Source organism: Sus scrofa, chromosome 18, assembly GCF_000003025.6.
Source record: "Sus scrofa isolate TJ Tabasco breed Duroc chromosome 18, Sscrofa11.1, whole genome shotgun sequence".
NCBI lineage: Eukaryota > Metazoa > Chordata > Mammalia > Artiodactyla > Suidae > Sus > Sus scrofa.
The window spans coordinates 9151884-9175037 of record NC_010460.4 but is presented as its reverse complement, the minus strand read 5'-3'; the positions used below and the strand labels follow the sequence as shown (position 1 = coordinate 9175037).

At 52.0% G+C, this 23154-nt stretch overlaps 1 protein-coding gene across 3 annotated transcripts; it reads left to right on the top strand.

Moving 5' to 3' along the window:
• Nucleotides 2029-21206, top strand: ADCK2 (aarF domain containing kinase 2). 3 transcript variants are annotated; one of them, XM_003134607.4, is made up of 8 exons: nt 2029-3822; nt 5735-5881; nt 8609-8737; nt 10320-10415; nt 13094-13345; nt 14577-14705; nt 16692-16745; nt 20775-21206. In XM_003134607.4, the coding sequence occupies exons 1-8, from the start codon at nt 2887-2889 to the stop codon at nt 20910-20912; spliced, it is 1881 nt and encodes a 626-aa protein (XP_003134655.2). In that variant the 5' UTR covers nt 2029-2886; the 3' UTR covers nt 20913-21206. The 3 variants fall into 3 exon arrangements, with proteins under 3 accessions (XP_003134655.2, XP_020934250.1, XP_005654328.2); XM_021078591.1 differs by lacking the exon at nt 13094-13345 and having other exon boundaries at nt 2726-3822; XM_005654271.3 differs by lacking the exon at nt 8609-8737 and having other exon boundaries at nt 2726-3822; nt 20775-21204.

Below are 23154 nucleotides of genomic sequence, written 5' to 3'. Positions count from 1 at the left end.
TCAGATCTGAACTGCGTCTGTGACCTATACCACAGCTCATGGCACCGCTGGATCCTTTACTCACTGATTGAGGCCAGGGATTGAACCCTCAACCTCATGGTTCATTCATTTCTGCTGTGCCACAATGGGAACTCCCCAGCATTTTGTTCTTAATTACTGTTAAAGATACTAATTGCCAGAATCATAAATGTAAGTCTAGAGAATGCATGTAGCTGTAGTTAGACTCCTCACCCCAAGTTGCTTAAGGAGAAACAGAGGCCCAGAGAGACTCGCCTGAGGTCAGGTGGTTACCTCTTAACGAGGGGGCTAGAACTCAGGGCTTCTGGTTTCAAATTAGGTCCTCAATAAGGCCCTTGGTGACTCAGAGGCACACAAGAATATTCTACACCTTTGGGACAGAGTAAGTAAATAAATGAGAGAAAGGTGCCAAGGCTTAATGAATGGCCTGCCCTATTTGAAACTGGTGGTGGTAGGTATGACCTTGGGAACTTCGAAGGCGTCTGCAGCATCTTACGGAAATGGGAATGGATTATTATTTTGGCTGTCCTGTGGCATATGGAGTTCCCAGGCCAGGGATCAGATCCAAGGCACAGTTTCCACGTAAGCCGCAGGTGTGGCAACGCCCCATCCTTAACCCACTGTGCCTCACCAGGGATCGAACCTGCATCACAGTGCTCCCAAGACAATGGTCAATCCCACTGTGCCACAGTGGGAACTCCTGGGAATGGATTATTAGTTAACAGTGCAGGAGTAGCCATTCCTAGCTGTATGGGCAGCCCAGGTCCCTGCATGTTCTAGCATTCCTTGGGCTGTGAGTGGCAGATAGACTTCAAGCAGCACATGCGGGCAGTGTCCTTATTTCTGTCCCTTGGGCCCTTCCATTTGTGAGGCCCACAGACCCCCCCACCCCCTGGCAGATTTTTATGGAAGCTTGGCACCCATGTGGAGATAAAGGGTTGTATAGGTAGAAGTGACTGTGGTACCCCATTGCAGGCAGCCTCATAAACCCCCAAGAGCAGAACAGAACACTGGGCCATCCCTGACAGTGTTGGCTGATTTCCCAGCTCTGTTCTGCTCCTCCTGGCTCTTTGGAGTTATCTGACCTTCCTTTGGTAATCCAAGGTTAAATAAACTCCCTAAAAACCTCACACCAAACTCATTCCCATTTGGGGTCGTAATTCTTTCTGGGGCTGGACACCCTCCCACCCCCATGGCCCTCCCTTCCTCTCCCAAGCAGCCTCCGTCCTATGGGTTCTCCCCGTTCTTCATTTCTTTTATCAGTGAAGAATCTGTTAAGTCAGGATGTGTGTCCCCAGGTCCCTACAGTGTACATATTATTGAGCCTCCATAAATACTAGGCTGAGTTTAAGAACTACTTACTGGCCTTGGAGTTCCTGTTGTGGCTCAGCAGAAATGAACCCGACTAGGATCCATAACGATGCGGGTTCGATCCCTGGCTTTACTCAGTGGGTTAAGGGTCTGGTATTGCTGTGAGCTGTGGTGTAGGTCGCAGATGGGCTCTGATCCCAAGTTGCTGTGGCTGTGGTGTAGGCCGGCGGCTGTTAGCTCCAATTGGATCTCTAGTCTGGGATCTGCCAGAAGCTGCAGGTGCGCCTCCCTCCGCCCCCCTCAAAAAAGAAAGAAAGAAATACTTACTGGGCTTAATTAGTATTGGTTGAATGAGCGAACATTCTTTACGGAGCCACTCCCCAAGGTGCAAACACATTCCCCAAATAGGTGCAGCCTGGGACTCCGGGCCTTTCAAGGACAACACCCCCACCCCTCCCACCGTGGTCTGTGGGACCATTGTTCGGGAAAGGGCTTTCAACTCCTCCACCGTTTCCGCGCTCTTTGTAGGGAAAGCCTAAGATAGCTGGAGAGCCCGGCGCACAGGGGACAAAGAGGGGGTGTCGGGGGCGCATTGGCGTTGGAAGTGAATTTTAGCTTGGGGAGCCTCCGCCGGAGTCTGCGCCGCGTCCCCTTTAAGGGGCGGTCCCGGAAGACGCAGGCCGCGCGGCCTCTGAGCCGGGATTCCCGGCCCCGCGCGCCCGACCCCCGCCTCGCCGTCGGGTTCCCTCGCCCTCGGCGCCCGGATCCCTCGCCTTAGCCGCCCGGATCCCCCGCCCACGGCGTCGGGGTCCCCGGCCCTCCGAGACCCGATCCCTCGCCCGCCGCGCCCTGACCCTCCGTTCTCCTTCCACGCCCTTGGCGTCCAGACCCCCCCACTGCCCACCGGTCCTCGGCTCCCTGCAGCCCCAGCCTCAACTCCAGCTCCTCCCAACGCCGTCCTCGGTGCCCGGGTCCTCGGCCAGCCGCACTGTCCCCCACTGCCGCCCCAGCTCTCAACGCCTCGCTCTTTCCCGCCCGTCCTCGCCCGGAGCCCAGGCTCTCGGCACCGCCGCCTCCCCCCATCTCTACTCTGCGCTCTGGCCCCCAAGCGGGTGCCCGGGCACCCCCGCGACCTCTCGCCCGCCCGCGTGCGCGGTGACCCTGCGGCCGCCCGGCTCTGTCTCCGCCCGCGCGGCCGCCTCGCGCAGGTCACGTCCCCGGCCTGGGCCTGGCTGGCCCCCTCCGGGGCTCAAGCCTTCAGGCCTCCGGCCCAGGCGAGGTACCCGGGAGGAGCCGGGACGGATGGGCGGGCCCCTCCTGAGGCGGAGGCGGGGCAGGGCTGCGGGCCCTGGGGGCGGTGTGGCCCTGCAGGGCACGACCGGGATCAGGACCGGCCTTAGGCTGCACGACGAAGCTGAGGTCTGAGCGTCGCCCATCTCACAGCTGCCCCACTTTTCAGTGGAATACTCAGCCGGCGCCCTGGACTCAGTCAGCCTTGCGATGGCTGCTTCTTAAAGCGGAGGGTAGGCAGCCTAGGCTGCGGACTTCTGGAAGAGGATGGTGACGCCCTGGCGCTTCTCTGTCAGGGTCTGCTTGTCGCACCTAAGGGGTTTTGAGCTCAGAAGGGAACTCGGCCTTCTGAGACCCGCTGGGTACTCTTGCAGGGCTAGACTCTGTTGGCTTCTGCTTGGCACTTTGCCCAAACTCGTCTCTGTCTCTGAAGACACTGGTGGGGAGGGGGCCCCTGAGAGCTTGTGTCGGCAGAGGGCCCGCCGGAGTGTCCTGGCTGCACATGGGCCCCTGGGGACAGTCCCCCCAGAGGGACGGCTGGACGGTCTCCTTCTGCACCTGCGGATCTGGCTCAGGGCGGGGGCCCTCCTGGTGAAATTCTTCCCCCTCCTTCTACTCTACCCCTTCACCTACCTGGCTCCCAGTGTCTCCAGTCTCTGGCTCTACCTGCTTCTGAAAGCCACCGAGACCTCTGGCCCAACGTACATCAAACTGGGCCAGTGGGCCAGCACCCGGCGGGATCTCTTCTCAGAGGCTTTCTGCGCCCAGTTCTCCAAGCTGCATGTCCGGGTGCCTCCTCATCCTTGGACTCACACTGAACACTTCCTACGGCAGGCCTTTGGAGAGGACTGGGGGAGGGTCCTGTGCTTTGAGAAGCTGGAACCCGTGGGTTCAGGCTGTGTGGCCCAAGTGTACAAAGCTCGTGCCAACCCTGCCTTCCTGGAAAACGACAGCATCCAGAGACTGGCCTCGGCCTCTAGCCTGCAGCCTTCTTCGGAAGCTGGGGTGGTCGGGAGGCTGAGAGAGCGCCTTGGACCCCAGGGGAAGGCCTGGGGGCCTCCAGGAAGTCTTGCGGACCACTCATTTCTAGAGAAACTGCTCCTCCCTAAAGCCGATCTGGTTGGATCCAGTGCAGTCTTGTTTCAGGCTTCGGGGCCCGTCCGCAAACCAGAACCAGATCACCTCATCCCGGTCGCAGTGAAGGTGAGTGTTGTGATGTTTGCAGCCAGGCCCTTTCCCACCTCTGAAATCTCATCCCTCCACCGAGCTGCCCAGATCAGGAACATCACCCTGCATTGCGTTCCACTGATTTCTTTTCTTTCCTTTTTTTTTTTTTTTTGTCTTTTTTCTTAGGGCTGCACACGCGGCGCATGGAGGTTCCCAGGCTAGGGGTCTAATCGGAGCTACAGCCACCGGCCTACACCAGAGCCACAGCAACGCCAGATCTGAGCCGCATCTGCGACCTACACCACAGCTTATGGCAATGCCAGATCCCCAACCCCCTGAGCAAGGCCAGGGATTGAACCCACAACCTCATGGTTCCTAGTCAGATGCGTCAACCACTGAGCCAGGACGGGAACTCCTCCACTGATTTCTTTTAGCTTGATCACTACCTGAGTACCGGTGACTTGCACGCTGTCTGATTTCTTGGCTTGAGGGAGGGGAGGTGCAACTGGTCTGGAAGAGGGTTTGAAGTTCACTGCCTCTGCGGGTGGAGGACCCACCATCCAGCTGACCTCCTGTTCTGGGCTGGGGCTAAACTGGAGGCCGACGAGGGTAGGTGTGCCGTGCTCGTAGTTACAGCAGCGGATCTTTCTCTTCATTTCCGGTAACCCTCGCCTGGGCTCTGGCATCTCTCCTCGCCCCAGTTTTCTTTCTCCGTTCAGCATGTCCCCAGGAGAAGTGGCAGACAGACCCCCCCCGGGGAATGTAGCAAATACCTCCAGGAGACTGGTAGCAAATACCCCAGTGCTGTCTTACCCACTTGGAAAAAACCTTCCCAAGGGTGCCTCTCTTCAGACCTAGTGAACCAAACTTTCCAAGGGAAGAGACTGGGCCTGGCTTTTTATAAGTGATGCAAGTCTTTTTCATGATCAAGCACTTTTGGGAAACCCTGGTCCAAAACATCTCGAAGGTTCCCTGTGTAGCAGGAAACACGCCAGTCATGTCAGAGACATTCTTTAATCTTTAATAGATACCCGAGATAGGCATTTTTTTTTATCTTTATTTATACTCCGCTTTGTTCCTAAAAGTATTTGAGGTGGAGGTAGAGGCTATTGCCTACATGTTTTTTTGTTGTTTTATTTTTTTTTTGGTTTTTAGGGCCGTACTCATGGCATATGGAGGTTCCCAGGCTAGGAGTTGAATAGGAACTACAGCTGCCAGCCTATACCACAGCCACAGCAATGCGCGATCCGAGCCTCATCTGTGGCCTACAACACAGCTCACGGCAATGCCAGATCCCTGACCCACGGAGCGAGGCCAGGGATCTAACCTGCATCCTCATGGATACTGGTTGGATTCATTTTCACTGCACTGCAACAGGAACTAATCTGCATGTTTTACATGGTGGAACAGGAGGCAAGAGAGGTTGAACAGCTTGTCCAGTTTCATACTGGAAATAAGTTGCAGACCTGGTGTATGAAACTAGGGCTCTTTCTATCTGCCTCTGGAGTTTTGTGACTCTAGAGCAGCACTTGGTAGATTTTGGACTACTCCAAATGCATTCAGTAAAATGCAGGTTCCCAGGCACACTCCCAGCCAGTCTGATTCAGTAGGTCTTTGAGGAGGCCTGGGAATCCACATTTTTGCCAAGCCACCCATGGTGACTTCTATACTCACTGATGTTTTGGGAGCCACTGATCGAAACTTGATAAATTGGAAGGAAGAGCCCACCTCTTCTTCCCAGCAAAGCTGAGTACCGTGCAAAGGAGCTGCCTTCCCATCTCCCCAGGAAAGGTACCAAGGGATGTGGAAGGCAGCAGCATCTTGGCTGTTGGGACTGCCTCGAATTTGCTCTGATGAGAAGCTGGCTGACTCTCTGATGAGTGGCACCAAGGCCAATGTGCCCTCCTGATTGATCCCTCCTCTGTCTCACTTGTCCTCTTTTTGGCAGGTGTTGCACCCTGGCCTGCTCGCCCAGGTACAGATGGACCTGCTGCTGATGAAGATGGGCAGCCGAGTCCTTGCGCTTTTACCAGGAATCAAGTGGCTCAGCTTGCCTGAGATTGTGGAGGAATTTGAGAAGCTCATGGTCCAACAGGTGAATCCTCCTTCCCCCAGTTGTAAACAGCACCTGACAGTTTTTACTGGCAGCAGCTGCTTAGTCAATGCTGAACGGATGAGTATTTCCCCAGTGTGTCATGGCTAATGTAGCGTATTAGTCAGGATAGGTGGTGCTAGCTGATACAACAAAGGCTATCCAGATCTCAGTGACTTAATACAACAAGGTTATTTCTTGTTTATATGAAAGTTCCATGCAGGTGAACTGAGGGAGAAAGTGAGAGTTTCCCTCCATAACTTTTTTTTCCTTTTTAGGGCTGCACCTGCAGCATATAGAAGTTCCCAGGCTAGGGGTTGAATTGGAGCTACCGCTGCCGGCCTACATCACAGCCACAGCAATGCCAGATCCGAGCCACGTCTGTGACCTACACCACAGCTCATGGTAATGGTGGGTTCTCCGACCCACGGAACGAGGCCAGGGATCGAACCTGCATCCTCATGGGTCAGGTTCATTACCCCTGAGCCACAACGGGAACTCCCAGATCAGAGCTTTAATCACACAGGCCCAGTGTAACTACGAAGGAGCTTGGGGAACGGTCTCCCTAGTGCCTGCGAGGAAAGTGAAATGAGTCTGGTGGAGCAGATGGCGTTATCTGTACCCCAATCACTGGCCAACTCCAGGAGGAGGAGGAAAATGAGCAAAATCACACACTCTACCTTTGTTTTGCTTTGTTTCTGTGGCTTAATGAGTAGATAAGGACCTCCTCCCTGTCCAGGGCCCTTGGGACACCTGTTTAAATAGCCAGAATTGGCAAACATGCAGGAGGCTCCTGGGGCTCCAGGGAGGTACTTGCGCTGGCTTCATGATGAATGGCAGAGAAATGGGCAGGCTTTCAGAAGCAGTGTGCCAAGCCTTCATTTATGTCCTTGGATTTAGGCTGTTAAGCCCCAGGGATATGTTTTAGTGTTTAGTTTTGTTTGTTTGTTTGTTTATTTGCTTTTTAGGGCCGCACCTGCAGCATATGGAAGTTCCCAGGCTAGGGGTCAAATCAGAACTGCAGCTGCCGGCCTACACCACAGCCACAGCAACATGGGATCCTTAACCCACTGAGCAGGGCCAGGGATCAAACCCGTGTCCTCATGGATCCTTGTCGGGTTTGGGCTCGTAACCTGCTAAGCCACAATGGGAACTCCGTGTCTTAATGTTTAGAAAGTTTTGCTTTATGCTGTGGAGTCGTGTAGTTTTCGATAATAAAATTAAAACAGAGAAAAATAGGGAGTTCCCGTCATGGCTCAGTGGTTAACGAATCCGACTAGGAACCATGAGGTTGCTGTTTGATCCCTGGCCTTGCTCAGTGGGTTAAGGATCCGGCATTGCTGTGAGCTGTGGTGTAGGCTGCAGATGCGGCTCGGATCCCACGTTGCTGTGGCTGTGATGTAGGCCGGCGGCTACAGCTCTGATTCGGCCCCTAACCTGGGAACCTCCATATGCCGCGGGAGCGGCCCTAGAACAGGCATAAAGACAAAAACGAAAACAGAGAAAAATAGCTTCTGTTCTGACACCCCTCTTAGCATTCATCACTCTTAGTTCTACCATCCACCTGAGCTTCATTCTCCTTCAGGAAGTCTGACAGGCGTCGTGGGTTCCTGTCACTTCAAGCTCAGACCTCCACATCTCACCCATTTTGCCCCCAGAATCTACTCTTCCTGCTAGCTGTAGCTCTCAGTACACCCATCATGATCCTAGGCTTGAAACCTTAGAGTCTGGGTGTATGTTGTGGGGGTTGTTTGTTCATTTTCAAATTCATGTAACATTTGTTGAGAGCTCTGTTAGAAGCTGGTGAATAGGAGTTCCTCTTGTGGCACAGTGGAAACAACCCCACTAGTAACCATGAGGTTGTGGGTTCGATCCCTGGCCTCGCTCAGTGGGTTAAGGATCCGCATTGCTGTGAGCTGTGGTGTAGGTTGCAGTCGCGGCTTGGATCCCATGTTGCTGTGGCCCTGGTGTAGGCTAGCAGCTATAGCTCTGATTGGACCCCTAGCCTGGGAACCTCCATATGCTGTGGGTGTGGCCCTAAAAAAAAAAAAAAATCAAAGTCTGGAGGCTGGGAGAGGAGTCTGGACAGGAGGTGAAGGTGCTCCCAAGGTCAGGAGGGGAACGAGGGGAGAGTAGCTGGGCAGGGTCTGGAGCAGCATCTGGGGGCATGCTGCCAGGGGACCAGACCGAGGAGGCACTGTGGGAGAGGGGGAGAAGGACCTGAAAGCCAAGCCCTGGTGCCAGGAGATCGCCAATGGCATCGGCCCTGGGGGCCCAGAGAGTAACTGAGGATGCGACTGGAAGTGGGCCTGCCACTGGGGAGTTTACAGAGAGCCGCGTCCAGTGGCGCCCGTGATGGCAGGGGACCTCACCAGAGGGACAGGGCTGGAGGGAGGGCTGGTGCAGGGAGCTGGGCCCCCTGAGGGGCCACCAAGCTGACCCCCTGGAGACGGGGAAGGGGCCCAGTGGCTGCTGTAAAGGGGGGCAGAGGAAGAATAGTGGAGGCACAGTGGAGCCCAAGCAGGTGCACTGTCTGTAGCTTGGAGTTTGAGCCGGGGTTGGGACTTGCGGGGCAGCTCTCAGCCACAGGGCCCCGGCCCAGCTTCCTGGGACTTCTGCAGGAGAAGTAGGTGGCGGAGGCAGGTGACTTGTTAGCTCTTGGGGGTTCAGTTGTTGCCTCCCTGGGCCCAGCCCACCCCCGCCCCATCTCTTCTTTGCATTTCCCTGTAGATCGACCTGCGTTACGAAGCCCGGAATCTGGAACACTTCCAGTGCAACTTCCTGCACGTGAACTCTGTCAAATTCCCCACCCCTCTGCGCCCCTTTGTCACCAGGGATGTCTTGGTGGAAACATATGAAGTAAGACAGAACTTCTTCTGGCTGCACCTTTCACTCACAGCCAAGCCGTCTCTGCTCCCTAGGAAGGCTTGAGTTTGAAAACACAAAACCCAGAGAGCATAGGATTACTGTCTGGAAGACTGCAAGAGGCGTGTGTGCTCATGAGGGTGGAAGTTGGGGTAGCAGAGTGGCTGAGAGCCTGGCTCTGAATTTGAAAGTCTGCTCTGCCATTGTATTTGCTGGGTGGCTTCCGTCCCCTCCTATATAACAGCCCCCTCCTATATAACAGCGTAGGGTTGTCCCAGGAGTCAATGACACAGTAAATACAGAACCCCCTCCACACAGAGTCTGCACAGACAGCGCTCACAAGTATTCTGTTATGGGCTTAGCCGTCCAGCCTCCTTTATTTTATTTTATTTGACTTTCTTTATGCAAGAAATAGATTTATTAAGATAAGACACTGGTGAGAGATGCAAGCAGGCAGCCCAGGAGGTTCTGCCCAGCTTCCTTGATAGAGATGGTAATGAGATCCAGAGGAGTGACCTGAACGACCCCCTGTTACTAGCTGTGTGACCTTGAGCAAGTTACTCAAACTCTCTGGGCTTTAGTTCTTTTATTCATTAATTGGGGATAATGAGATCTATCTCAATAGGCTGCTTTGGCAATTACATAACTAACCTTCATGAGAAGTTCCTGCTGTGGCTCAGCTGAAACGAATCTGACTAGTATCCATGAGGATATGGGTTTGATCCCTGTCCTTGATCAGTGGGTTGGGGATCCAGTGTTGCCATGAGCTGTGGTGTAGGTCGAAGACACTGCTTGAAGCCCGAGTTGCTGTGACTTCCGATTTGACCTCTAGCCTGGGAACTTCCATGTGCCACAGGTGTGGCCCTAAAAAGCAAAAAAAAAAAAAAAAAACCCAAACAAAAAAAAGGAACCTGTATGAAATGCTTATTCACTAGCTCCCCTTTCTTCCCCCCTTTTTTTTCTTTTCCATTTTCCTGCTGAAGTTCACAGATCTCACCCAGGTCCCTCTCAGCTGGTTCTTTTTCTATTTGTTTTGTCTTTTGAGGGCCGCACCTGCGGCACATGGAGGTTCCCAGGCTAGGGGTCAAATCAGAGCTATAAGCGCCAGCCTACACCACAGCCACAGCAACTTCAGATCTGAGCCGCACCTGTGACCTACACCCCAGCTCACGGCAACGCTGGATTCCTAACCCAGTGAGTGGAGCCAGGGATCGAACCTGCATCCTCATGGATACTAGTCAGATTCGTTTCCGCTGAGCCATGACGGGAACTGGTTCTTGAGCAGAAGCAAGCTCACCCTACGATCGCAGCATCTCTTCGCTGTGGGTGGCAATCAGCAGATTTCTTCCCTAATAAACGGACGGGACTGGTTGAGATGCATTATAGAAGAGAAATGTACGTAGGTGAACATTACCGTGAGGGTGACAGATTCATAGGATCTCTAAGGAAGGGAAAACTCTTTAGGTCACTTCCCAGTCAGTGGAAAGGCAGCGGCGGTGTGTCCCACGGGAATGAGGGGACGGGCCGTCTTGGGCTGTGCAGGGTAAAGCGCTTCTCTCCCGCGTTTTCCTCGAAGGAGAGCGTGCCTGTGTCCAGTTACCAGCAAGCAGGGATTCCTGTGGACGTGAAGAGGAAGATCGCGCGGCTGGGGATCAACATGCTGCTGAAGATGGTGAGGTCTCGGCCCCGGGTCAGGTGCCGAGCCCAGCGCCCGATGGGGTGGTGTGTGTGGTGAGGGCGGGACACTGCCCAGCTAAGCAGCAAGTGGCTGGGTTGAGAGGGTCAGCTCTAGAGACAGCCAGGCTGGCCCAGCGCCCGTTCTTTTTTTTAGGGCTGCACCTGCGGCATGTGGAGGGTCCCAGGCTAGGGGTCAAATTGGACCCCTACACCACAGCCCCCGCCACACCAGATCTGAGCCACATCTGTGACCTACACCACAGCTCACGGCAATGCCAGATCCCTGACCCACTGAGCAAGGCCAGGGATCGAACCCTCATCCTCATGGATACTAGTCGGATTCGTTGCCTCTGAGCCACGGTGGGAAGTCCCCCAATGCCCATTCTTCTGCAGCTTTCTGTTGAGCACTTCCTTGGTGGCCTGCCCTCTGTCACCACGCAAGAATGGGGAGGAAGACCCAGGCCCCGCCCGAGGTACCTACCCTTTAGGCAATAGCCAGAGATGACATTGGGTGTTAAATGCTATTTCATTTATTCATTCAGCAAGTGTCTAGTCACCTGCTAGGTGCCGGGCACTGAATTAAGTGCTGGGTTTGTAGTCGTGAGCAACACAGACATGATGGCAGTGTTCATGGCACTGCCATTCAGTGGGAAGACGGGTAACGCTAAGGAAGTGGTACATAGGGTTAAGTGCAGGTCCCCCACGGTCATTTTGGAGGGGCCCACACCAGCTGCAGGATTTATCCAGAAAGTGGCTCATCTCTGCCAGGATATGAAGGCAGTCTAGCTGTCACCTTCCCGAGAATGGCCTGATGCTAATTATCATGAATGAGTTGACACTCAGAAGAGGCCACAGTGAGCCCTAAGCCAGGTCAGTTATTATGATCACCAGTAGCAACAGTAGGAAGCCGGCATTGTCAGCAGCTCAGGTGTGGCGGCAAAGAAAGAAGAGCCTGAGGTCGAGGAGGGCCCGAGGCCTTCGCGGTGGTTGGCGCAGATGAGAACGGTTGATGCGTGGACGGCAGGTCTAGGGTGGGTAGGGGGCTGAGTGCCCAGGTCCGAGGGTGCAGAGTTAGGGTAGGAGGGAACCAGGCAGATAGCAGAAGTGGGGCAGAGTGAGGATGGGCGCTCCCTGTAGGATGGTGGTGGGTGCAGGCAGACAGCACAGGAGACTGTAAGCCAGACACTGGCAGCGACCTCGGGGGGATGGAGGGTCAGCCCTGGCTTTGCCTCCAGCCCTGGGCCCGTGGGTGTCAAGAGTCAGCAGCCCCCACCCAAGGGGCTCCTGGAAAAGTGGGGGTGTTGTAGGGAAGCTGGGTTTCCACTGTCAGTGCACTGGAAGCTCAGTGGGGAGAGGACCTTGTCCCCAGTAACAGGGCATCATGGGCCAGAGGGGAGGGTGCAGGAGGTGTAGCCAGGGGAGGAGCAGCGTTAAGCAGTGCCCAGGAGTGGGAGGTTCTGGGGGACTTCAGCTTGTGGGGTCAAGAATCCTGGGGGGCTCAGCTGACTGCAAGGTGCCAGGAGGTTCGGACCCAGGGCAGTCTTTGGTGACCATATCCTGTAAGTGTGTTTGCGTGGTTATCAGCATCACCATTTGCTGTATAGACAGATGGAGGGAATGAAGCTGAAGTCTGATTTATGAAAAAAAATGTTTATAGCTGTGCCCGCAGCATATGGAAGTTCCCAGGCTAGGGGTCTATTCAGAGCTATAGCCGCTGGCCTACACCACAGCCACAGCAATGCCGGATGCTTAACCCACTGAGGGAGGCCAGGGATCGAACCTGCGTTCTCATGGATAATAGATTTGTTTTCACTGAGCCACGACAGGAACTCCTGAAAAAAATTTTTTAATGGCTGCATCCGTGGCACTTGGAAATTCCTGGGTCAAGGGTTGAATCCAGACCCCAGCTGTGATCTACACCACAGCTGCAGCAACACTGGATCTTTTAACCCACTGTGCCAGGCCTGGAATTGAATCCGAGTCTCCTCTGAAGTTACCCAAGCTGCTACAGTCAGATTCTTTAGGGCCACACCTGCAGCACGTGGAGGTTCCCACACTAGGGGTTGAATCTGAGCTGCAGCTGCTGGCCTACACCACAGCCACAGCAACTCAGGATCTGAGCCGCATCTATTACCTACACCGCAGCTCTCAGCAATGCCAGATCCTTAACCCGCTGATCGAGGCCAGGGATCAAACCTACATCCTTATGGATACTAGTTGGATTTTTAACTTGCTGAGCCACAATGGGAACTCCTGAAATATTTTTAAAGGAAGGAAGTACCATGAGTTTTAAGAGCTGAGAGGTTTGGGGAAAATCTTTATAAACAATCAGTAGATAATTATTTTTTAATCTGAATATTAATTGCTCAAATCAGAGTGACAATAATCTCTGGAAATGCTGTTTGGTCTTTGATTTTCACATTCTCCTATGATCTTTTTTAACGCTCTTTACCTTGAAAATCACTTTTCTCTTGAAAACCTCTACCTGCCCTGTCTGTGTACAGATTCTGAAATGATGATACCAAGCATTGGGAGTTTATAGAGCACACCTTCGTTTGTTTCTATGTGATCACTGGGAACTTGCCGTCACCCAGGAAGCTTTTTTGCATGTGGCCTGGTGGTGTTGGAATGGTGAAGCTGACTTAGCCTGGAATAGCCTTGCTCTCTCCCCAGATATTTGTGGACAACTTCGTCCATGCGGACCTTCACCCTGGGAACATCCTGGTCCAGGGTGCTGATGGTCTTTCCAAGAGCCAGGAGGCGCGGCTGCAGCAGGTGGATGTCTGTGATGCTCTGGCTGTGGCTGTGACACCTGCCCAGTGCCCACTGCGCCTGGTGCTGCTGGATGCTGGCATTGTGGCCGAGCTGCAGGCCACTGACTTGAGGAACTTCCGGGCAGTGTTCATGGCCGTGGCAATGGGGCAGGTGAGGCCTGCTGGGCCCTTGGGAGTTGGGGGTGATCCTGATGGAAATGGGTGGCGCAGAGAGACAAGGGGAGGAGAGAGAGGAAAGAGGAGCAGAAGTGGGAGTTCCTGTTGTGGCGCAGTGGTGATGAACCCAAGTAGTATCCATGAGGATGTGGGTTCGATCCCTGGCCTCGATCAGTGGGTTGGGGATCCAGCGTTGCCGTGAGCTATGGTGTAGGTTGAAATGGGGCTTGGATCTGGTGTTGCTCTGACTGTGGCGTAGGCTGGTGGCTGCAGCTGTGATTGGACCCCTAGCCTGGGAACTTCTATATGCTGCAGGTATGGCCCTAAAAAGCAACAAAACAAAACAAAACTGAGATGCAGTGGCAGGTGGGGGGTGGGAGGGGCTCCTCTGTACAGATTTGGGTGAAGGAAGCCAAGGAGGAAGAGCTTGGCTTCTGTGCTGTGGGAGGCGAAAAGCCTTAGCAGTGACCGCAGGGGCCAGGTGGGTGTTGGTGAGGCCGTGGAGGCTTTACTTAGGGGTGTCTTGGGTGGAGGAGGAGCTAGAAGGCTGCAACACAGGGGACAGGTCAGCTGTGAGCAGGGAAGTCTGCTCAGGCAGAAAGGCAGCCCATGAGAAGAGTGTGGCTTGTCCAGCCCAGCAGCAGGTCCTGGTGGCAGATGGAGCGTGAGCAGCAGGACCCTGGCTTTGCCACTGGGCCTGTGTGGCCTTGGAGGCCCAGGACTGTGTAGCTCCTTCCCCTGACTGTGCTAAGCACAGGTGGGGCCCCACTGACCAAGAGAGGCTTCAGAAGACCTCAATCGATGTTCTGTTGTGAGGGCGGAGGGTAAAGTTAAGAAAGGATGTGTGTTGGAGTTCCCACTGTGGCTCAGTGGTTAGGGACTTGACTGGTATCCACGAGCATGTGGTTTCGATCCCTGGCCTCCCTCCATGGGTTAAGGATCTGGCGTTGCCGTGAACTGTGGTGCAGGTTGCAGATGCAGCTTGGATCCAGTGTTGCTGTGGCTGTGGTGTAGACCGGCAGCTGTCGCTCTGATTCAGCCCCTAGCCTGGGAATTTCCATATGCTGCAGGTATGGCCCTAAAAAAAGGCAAAAAAGAAAAGAAAAAAGGATGGGTGACCAAAAGCATGATGATAGAAACAACTAGGACATGAAGAAGTTGGGGCAGAGCATCTAGTTTTACAGCCTCTTGACTCCACCAGGGTTTTTCTCTTGTGCGTCTTCCAGGGCCAAAGAGTGGCTGAGCTCATCCTGCACCACGCGCGGGCCCACGAGTGCAAGGATGTGGAGGGATTTAAGGCCGAGATGGCCAGGCTGGTGACCCAGGCCAGGAAGAACACCATCACCCTGGAAAAGGTGAGCCGGCCCCTCGAGGGGCGGGGGCCGCGGGGTGTTTACTGACCTTGCCCTTGGACGGAGCAAACCCCAGGTCTAAGGGAGACCTCTCCATGGGGCGGTCTTGAGAGGGTGTGAGTTTTCAGGCAGATAAAGAGGTGTGAGGAGGCCCACAGAAATCCTTGGCTCTCAAGAGCGGCTCCTTGACCAGGCTGTCCAGGGTGGCTGCCGGGACTGAAACTGATCGCACTTATGGCTCGAACCCAGCCGGAACCCAAGGTGGGACTTGGACCCATGTGCTGGGACTCGAACCCAGCCTAAACCCAGATTGGGTCTTTTAAAGTAGAATCACACAGAGTTCCCATCGTGGCACAGTGGTTAACGAATCCGACTAGGAACCATGAGGTTGCGGGTTCGATCCCTGGCCTTGCTCAGTGGGTTAAGGATCCAGCGTTGCTGTGAGCTGTGGTGTAGGTTGCAGATGTGGCTCGGATCCCATGTTGCTGTGACCCTGGTATAGGCCGGTGGCTGCAGCTCCGAATAGACCCCTAGCCTGGAAACCTCCATGTGCCGCGGGAGCGGCCCCAGAAATGGCAAAAAGGCAAAAAAAAAAAAAAAAGGTAGAATCACCAGTGTCTGGACTTCCTGAGGTCCCGGTTCTTTGTGCTTTAGCACAGAAAGAGAAGAGAGACGAAGTGATAGGCAAGAAAAAGGCTTATTGATTTGCTTTTTATTTATTTATTTTTGGTCTTTTCAGGCCACACCCACGGCCTATGGAAGTTCCCAGGCTAGGGGTCCAATCAGAGCTACAGCTGCCAACCTACACCACAGCTCATGGCAACGCCGATCCTTAGCCCACTGAGCATGAGCGAGACCAAGGATTGAACCCACATTCCTCATGGATCTTAGTCATCTTCATTAACCACTGAGCCAGGACTGGAACTCCCAGAAAAAGGTTTATTAAGATAAGATGCTTGTGAGTCACGCAAGTCGAAAGTCGGCAGGCAAGGAGGCTCTGCCCTGGAGGATCAGGTGGGCTACATGTTTATAATCCAAGGGGCGCGGAGGTGGGAAAAGACTTCCTTTCTTCCAGTCATAGCTCTTCCTTGGTCTCCATAAGAGAGTATTTGATACTGTAAGGTCACACAAGGACTGTCACAGTGCTTTTGCGTTTAAATCACCAGAAGGGCGGTCCTTAAACTCCTGCCCTTGGTCTGAACCTGATCGCAGGCCTCCCCCCATCCCCCACCCAGTGACCTGAGGCATCTCGCACCCTCCACTAGTCAAGCAAGCCTGCTTTGTTCTGATGGCTTTCTTGAGCAGTTAACAATTTACAGTGATCACCCCAAATTCTCTAGGCTTCCCTCTCTAGCTATGGTCCCTTGGTGGGACTTCTACAACTACCTGTGCCTACTCCCCGCCCCACCCTGCCAGGCTGTAGGTGTTCTGTTGTTTTATTTCCGTGGACTGAGCCGAGTGTGGAGGGAGCGAAGGAGGACCGAGACTCCTGAGCAGCCAAAGCCCTATTGAATGTTCAGGTCCTTTATTTCGACCTGAGCCAGGGCCCACTTTGAATTTTAGACACAATTCTTACACACCAGGCTTTCTCCCCAAGTTTACTCCCACGTCTACGTGCAAGCAGGAGCAAGTTCAGAACAAGAGGTGGCCTCCTGGCAGCGAGGAGTGGCAGCTGGCCCCAAGGCACTGCCATCGTACTTGTTCTGATGTGACTTCTGTGTGTGCTGGGGATGCTGGGGCAGAGGCCTCAAGGCTGGTCCTCTTGAGGAGTCTTTGAACTCAGTCATGAGATGGGAGTTGGGCTTGTATGTGTGCAGTTCTTTCTGTTCACTGGTGTGTGCGTGCGTGCGTGCGTGCTTGTGTGTGTGTGTGTGTGTGTGTGTATGTGAGAGAGAGAGAGAAACAGAGAGGGGGAGGAGCCCACAGCGGGGAGGAGTGGTTCCTGGGGGCTTGGCAGGTTTTGCAGTTGTCTTTATTGTGTTTTTCCAGCTTCAAGTTTCCAGCCTCCTCTCGAATGTCTTTAAGTTGCTGGTGACTCATAAGGTGAGCTCCCAAGCCAACCTTGAGTGGCACTCTGCTCAGGCCGGAAGGGGGACTCTGGGGAAGGTGGGGGGAGGGGATCCCTCAGGGTGGTGACAGGCACTTCTCTTAACGTGAGATCTGGTTTTTGGAAAACAGTTGATGAGGAGTGCTGTCTGTTTCCCGACAGTGTGGCCCCGCCTTTCCTTGGTCACATTGCCTATTGTCAGCCTATGTGGTCTGAGCACCTCCTCTGATCCTTAGCCGTAGAAGGTGTATTCACAAATGTATAAAGCAAAAAGCCAAAAAAAAAAAAAAAGAAAAAAAGAAAAAAAGGAGTTCCCATCGTGGCCCAGTGGAAACGATTCTGACTAGGAACCTTGAGGTTGCGGGTTTGATCCCTGGCCTCACTCAATGGGCTAAGGATCAGTGGATTGCCTTGAGCCGTGGTGTAGGTCACAGACATGGCTCGGATCTGGCATTGCTGTGGCTGTGGTGTAGGCCGGCGGCTACAGCTCTGATTAGACCCCTAGCCTGGGAACCTCCATATGCCACGAGAGTGGCCCAAGAAATGGCATAAAGACAAAAAAAAAAAAACCCAACCAACCAACCAAACAAAAACACTTTAGGAAGTTCCTATTGTGGCTCAGTGCTAGCAAGCCTGACTAGGATCTGTGAGGATGAGTGTGCTCCCTGGTGTCAGTGGGTTAAGGATCCAGCGTTGCCATGAGCGGGGGTGTAGGTCACAGATCTGGCTTGGATCTTGCATTGCTGTGGCTGTGGTGTAGACCAGCAGCTTCGGCTCCAATTCAATCCTTAGCCTGGGAACTTCCATAAGCCATGGGTGCAGGCCTTAAAAAAAAAGAAAAAAAAAATTAAATTGTGGTTAAAAAAAAGTGAAACTTCCTTCCCCCTACCCATCTCCAAGGGTGGTTTAGCAGTGTCAACCACCTTTACATAGTTGTGTAACAGATCTTGTTACCAAAACTTAAGTTTGTGCCAAATAGAAATGCAGGGACGAGTTTGGGGGGAGGAGAAAAAGATAGCCTTATTGCTTTGCCAGGCAAAGGAGGCCACAGCAGGCTAGTGCCTTCAAGACTGTGCCCCCTTTGGAAGGGATTAGCAGGTGGTTGTATAGTTGGCAGAGTGGAAAAATCAGCCCCCGATAAGGATCAGGGTAGAGGCAAGCTTGCATTGTTTTCAGCGCTGGTGTTTAGTGGCCCCAGGACTGGTCCTGGTAGTCCTCCTTCCTGGACTGAAGATGCTTCATAAAGCAGTTCTTGCATTTGTTGGGGGGTTTTAATTCTGCAGAAGGGCTCAAAGCTTTGTGTATATTCCTTGAGGAGGAACCAGGACCTGCTCCAAGGCTGCACTGTTGTCTCTTGACGGCTCCTCCCTGGTCTCTGCATCCCCTCCCTTCCCTGATTAGCAGCTGCCCTTTGGAACTCAGGGAAGCTCATGGATGCTGAGGCTCACTCCCTACAGCAAGAAATGGGACACAGAAAGCCTGTGTGCCCAGGAGCCCCACAGGGCACTAGCGTGGTTACTATCTCTAGATCTCTAGAACTTTCTCATCCTGCAGAACTGAAACTTTCTACCTACTGAACAACTCCCCAAGTTTTTCTGCCCCCAGACCCTGGCAACCACCATTCCACTTTCTGTTTTCATGATTTTGATGACTCTAGATTTCCCATATAAGTAGAATCACATGGTATTTGTCCTTCTGTGACTGGCTTATCTCACTCAGTGCAGTGTCCTTGAGGCTCCTCCATGTTGTAGCATGTGACAGGGTTTCCTTCTTTTTGAAGACCAAATAATATTCCATTTGACATATATGCTGTATTTTCTTTATTTGTTCATCCTTTGATGGACATTTGGGTCACTTCTATCTTTTGGCTCTTATGAACAATGCAGCAGTGAACATGGATGTGCAAGTATCTCTTGAAGATCCTGCTTTCAATTCTTTTGGATATTTACCTGGATAGGAGATTGCTTGATCATATAGCGTTTCTTAAAAAATGGAAGAGCAGTTGATTTATATACGGCGGGTTTTTTTGGCTTTTGAGGAAGCTCCGTACTATTTTCTGTAGCGTGCCCAATTTTACATTCCCACCATCAGTGTACCTAGGTCCCAATTCTCCACATCCTCACCAACACTTGTTATATTCTGGTTTTTTCTTTCTTTCTTTCTTTCTTTCTTTTTTAATGACTACCCTCATGGGAGTGAGGTGATATCCCAGGGTGGTTTCGATTGCGTTTCTCTAATGAGTAATGATGCCAGCATCTTTTCATATGCTTGCTTTTTGGCCATTTGTCTTTGTTTTTTGCTTTTGTCTTTTTTTTTTTTTTTTTTTTTTTTTTTATCTTTTTGCTATTTCTTGGGCTGCTCCCGTGGCATATGGAGGTTCCCAGGCTAGGGGTCTAATCGGGAGCTGTAGCCACCGGCCCACACCAGAGCCACAGCAACGTGGGATCCGAGCCGCATCTGCGGCCTACACCACAGCTCACGGCAACGCTGCATCCTTATCCCACTGAGCAAGGGCAGGGACCGAACCCACAACCTCATGGTTCCTAGTTGGATTCATTAGCCAGGGTGCCACGACAGGAACTCCGTGTTTTTGTCTTTTTAGGGCTACACCCATGACATATGGAAGCTCTCAGGCTAGGGGTCAAATCGGAGCTGAAGTTGCTGGCCTACACCACAGCTCAATGGCAATGCCAGATCCCTAACCCACTGAGCGTGGCCAGAGATTGAACCTGTGTCCTCACGGATTTTAGTCAGGTTTGTTTCTGCTAAGCCACGATGGGAATTCCTTGACCATTTGTATATGTTCTTTGGATAATGTCTATTTTGGTAGCACTTAATTTTTAAATAAAATATTTGATAGAAACCCAACAGAGATAGAAAGAATACAACGAGTACTGAATAGCTTGCTGTGGAGCTTAAGCATGAAAACATTCTCAATAGTGTTGACACTCCAGGTCCCTAACCCTGAACAGAGCCTGTGCCACTAAGGGTCCTCCGTCTGTCTTCTCACGTCCTGGCGGAGGTGGCTGAGCCAAACATGCTGCTTTTTCCTCATCAGCCCATCTGACCCCTCAGACAGCTTTTCAGACCCTAACTGAGACAAATACCCTTTACTTTTTGTTTTTTGTTTTGGGGTTTTGTTGTTGTTGTTGTTGTTTTGTCTTTTGCCTTTTTAGGGCTGCACCTGCAGCATATGGAAGTTCCCAGGCTACAGGGATTGCAGGTTCAATCCCTCGCCTTGCTCAGTGGGTTAAGGATCCAACGTTGCCGTGAGCTGTGGTGGAGGTCACAGACACGGCTTGGATTTGGTGTTGCTGTGGCTCTGGTGTGGGCCAGTGGCTACAGCTCCCGATTGGACCCCTAGCCTGGGATCTCCATGTGCCACGGGAGCAGCTCTAGAAAAAGCAAAAAAGACCAAAAAAACCCCACAACATAAAATAAATAAATAGATTCTGGCTCTATCCTTTCTCCCCAGAGGCCTTGAGCAAGTCCCTTAACCACCCTAAACCTTAGCTTCCTTATCTACTGAACAGGGATAAAGGGAGTACTTTTGAGGATTAGTTGGGTAATATATGGAAACTGGTATTAACTATGAGCCTGGCTCCAAAAGGGAAGAAACTCTGATGTGTTGAAGCAAAGCCGGTTGTACCTGGTCTCTGGAAGGTTACTGTGGATTTTGAAAAATGACCCTTATTTAGATTTACAGTTTCTGGTGTAGCTGTGAAATATTCATTTTAGTGTTTTTAAGTCACTTACACACACACACATGCAGACACACACACACATACACGAGCATGCAGACACGCACCCCCTAATGAAGAGCTGTCCACACTGCACCCCCTGGATTTTTCTTTAATATTTCTAGTAGGTGGGAGTATTTGAGATGGTGGGGAAAAGAAAGTTAGGTAGACGATAAAAATCACACGGGCAGGTAGGTGGCCAGGAGTGGATGTGACAGGGTTACCTGGGACGCTGTCTGTTTATATCAGTGGACTTCAGGAAGAACCACTGTCTTTCTATTTCAGGTAAAGCTGGAGAGCAACTTCGCCTCAATTGTCTTTGCCATCATGGTCTTGGAGGGGCTTGGCCGCTCACTGGATCCTAAACTGGACATCCTGGAGGCAGCAAAGCCCTTCCTTCTGCAAGGCCTAGCGACCTGCTGACTGCGGCTCTGGGGGTGCAGCAGGCCTTGGCTCAACCAGAGGCCACTGCCAGCAGCCTCTCCTGTGGCAGCTTGAACATCCTAGAGTTGGCATGTGTGGAAGGCCTGCCATTGCCTTTCACTCTGATCTGGTTTCAGGCGTCTGTTTTGAAAGCTTTGGGTTACTTGGGTGGGAAGTAAAGGGAAGGTGGGGTCCTATCCATTCGGTCGTGGGAGCTGGGCCGGGTGTCAGGGAGCCTGTTTCAAGGAGAATATTCTCTGGAGGAGGACGAATAAACTTAGTTCTTTTGTTTTCTGGTTCTTCTCACTTCTCTTCTGAACCCTCTATACTCCTGGATCAGGTGGGTCCTGCTGGTTGTTTCCTGATACTTAGGTCAGAAGATGTCACAGAATCCCATAGACCTGTGGCTTCCAGATGTTTCTGATTATGTGCTCTATTGGCAAAAAGCTGAATGTATTTCTATATACATGTACAGAGATAATTTATTTATCAGCTTATATAGGTGCTACTATCACTAGCAAATCTCTGGAGGCAGAACCAACAATAAGGGCAAGTTTCACTGACTCTCAAATTATCTGCTTGATAATTAAAAATTTTTTTTTGCCAGTCTCTTGCTAAATTTTATTATAAGGTAAAAGGGAAAAAAAACCTGATTAATGATTAATGTGCCATACTAGAGATTGGAACAGAATCAATTCTGCCACTTTTTTTTTTTTTTTGCTTTTTAGGGCTGCACCTGAGGCATATGGAGGTTCCCAGGTTAGGGGTCGAATTGGAGCTACAGCTGCTGACCTATGCCACAGCCACAGCATCATCAGATCTGAGCCGTGACAGCGACCTACACCACAGCTCATGGTGACACTGGATCCTTAACTCACTGATCGAGGCCAGGGATTGAACCTGCAACCTCATCGTTCCTAGTCGGATTTGTTTCTACTGCACCACAACGGGAACTCCAGTTCTGGCACTTAAGTTCCCGTGTGCTCACATACTAGCATTTAGACTCTCGTTTTTATGAGCAATGTTCAGGCCTTTGTCCATTTGTCCATGGTTAATTTGGGTTAATGTTAATATACATAGTGTGTTAACCAGGACTGGAATTCCAGCAGTGAATGAAGTGGTGCTGGCCACTTCCTGGCCCTCTGCACTGGGCCTACCCACGGACTATTCTCAAAGCTGATCTGACTTGGGGCTGGCCCACAAAGACTGCAGTCAGTTTGTAGAGTGGATATTAGTAAACCTTAATTTCTTCTTTTTGTTTTTTGTTTTTTTTGTTTTGTCGTTTTGCTATTTCTTGGGCCGCTCCCGCGGCATATGGAGGTTCCCAGGCTAGGGGTCTAATGGGAGCCGTAGCCACCAGCCTACGCCAGAGCCACAGCAACGCGGGATCCGAGCCGTGTCTGCAACCTACGCCACAGCTCACGGCAACGCCGGATCGTTAACCCACTGAGCAAGGGTAGGGACCGAACCTGCAACCTCATGGTTCCTAGTCGGATTCATTAACCACTGCGCCACTACGGGAACTCCAATTTCTTCTTTTTGATAAAAAATAATATTTTGTCCCACATCCTTGTGGATATTCCTGCTTGTTTTGGAGACCACCGCTCTAGACAGCGAGTGGAAAGTTGAGCTTTCCTACTCTGAAAGTCCTACAAAACTATCCTCCATTCTTTCCTTCTTTCTTTTTCTTTTTTCTTTTGGTCTTTTTAGCACTGCATATGGAGGTTCCCAGGCTAGGGGTCGAATCAGAGCTGCAGCTGCTGGCCGACACCACCGCCACAGCAATGCAGGATCCAAGCTACATCTGTAAACTACACCATGGCTCTTGGCAACACCAGATCCTTAACCCACTAAGTGATGCCAGGGATTGAACCCACATCGTCATGGATACTAGACAGATTCATTTCTGCTGTGCCACAATGGGAACTCCCTTTTTTGGTTTGTTAAGATGTCCTTTTTTGTGTGTGTGTGTCCTTGGAATCATCCCAGCATTGTTCTTTACTGGGAGCAAGGCAGGCAGCTTTATAACATGGGCAGTGGCTCCCTTAGGAAGGATGGACTCCATATTTTAATAGTTTGTGTATGTCACTAAGAGGGGTAAGTGGGGAATGGTAGCCCAGAGAAAGCTATATTATTGCCTATCAACTGGAAAGCCAACTTGCACCCAGAAAATAAATTCTTTCTTACAATTTTATACCCAGAAGTTAGGAGGGCAGAAGGGGGAAGAGTGGGGGTGGTGCCA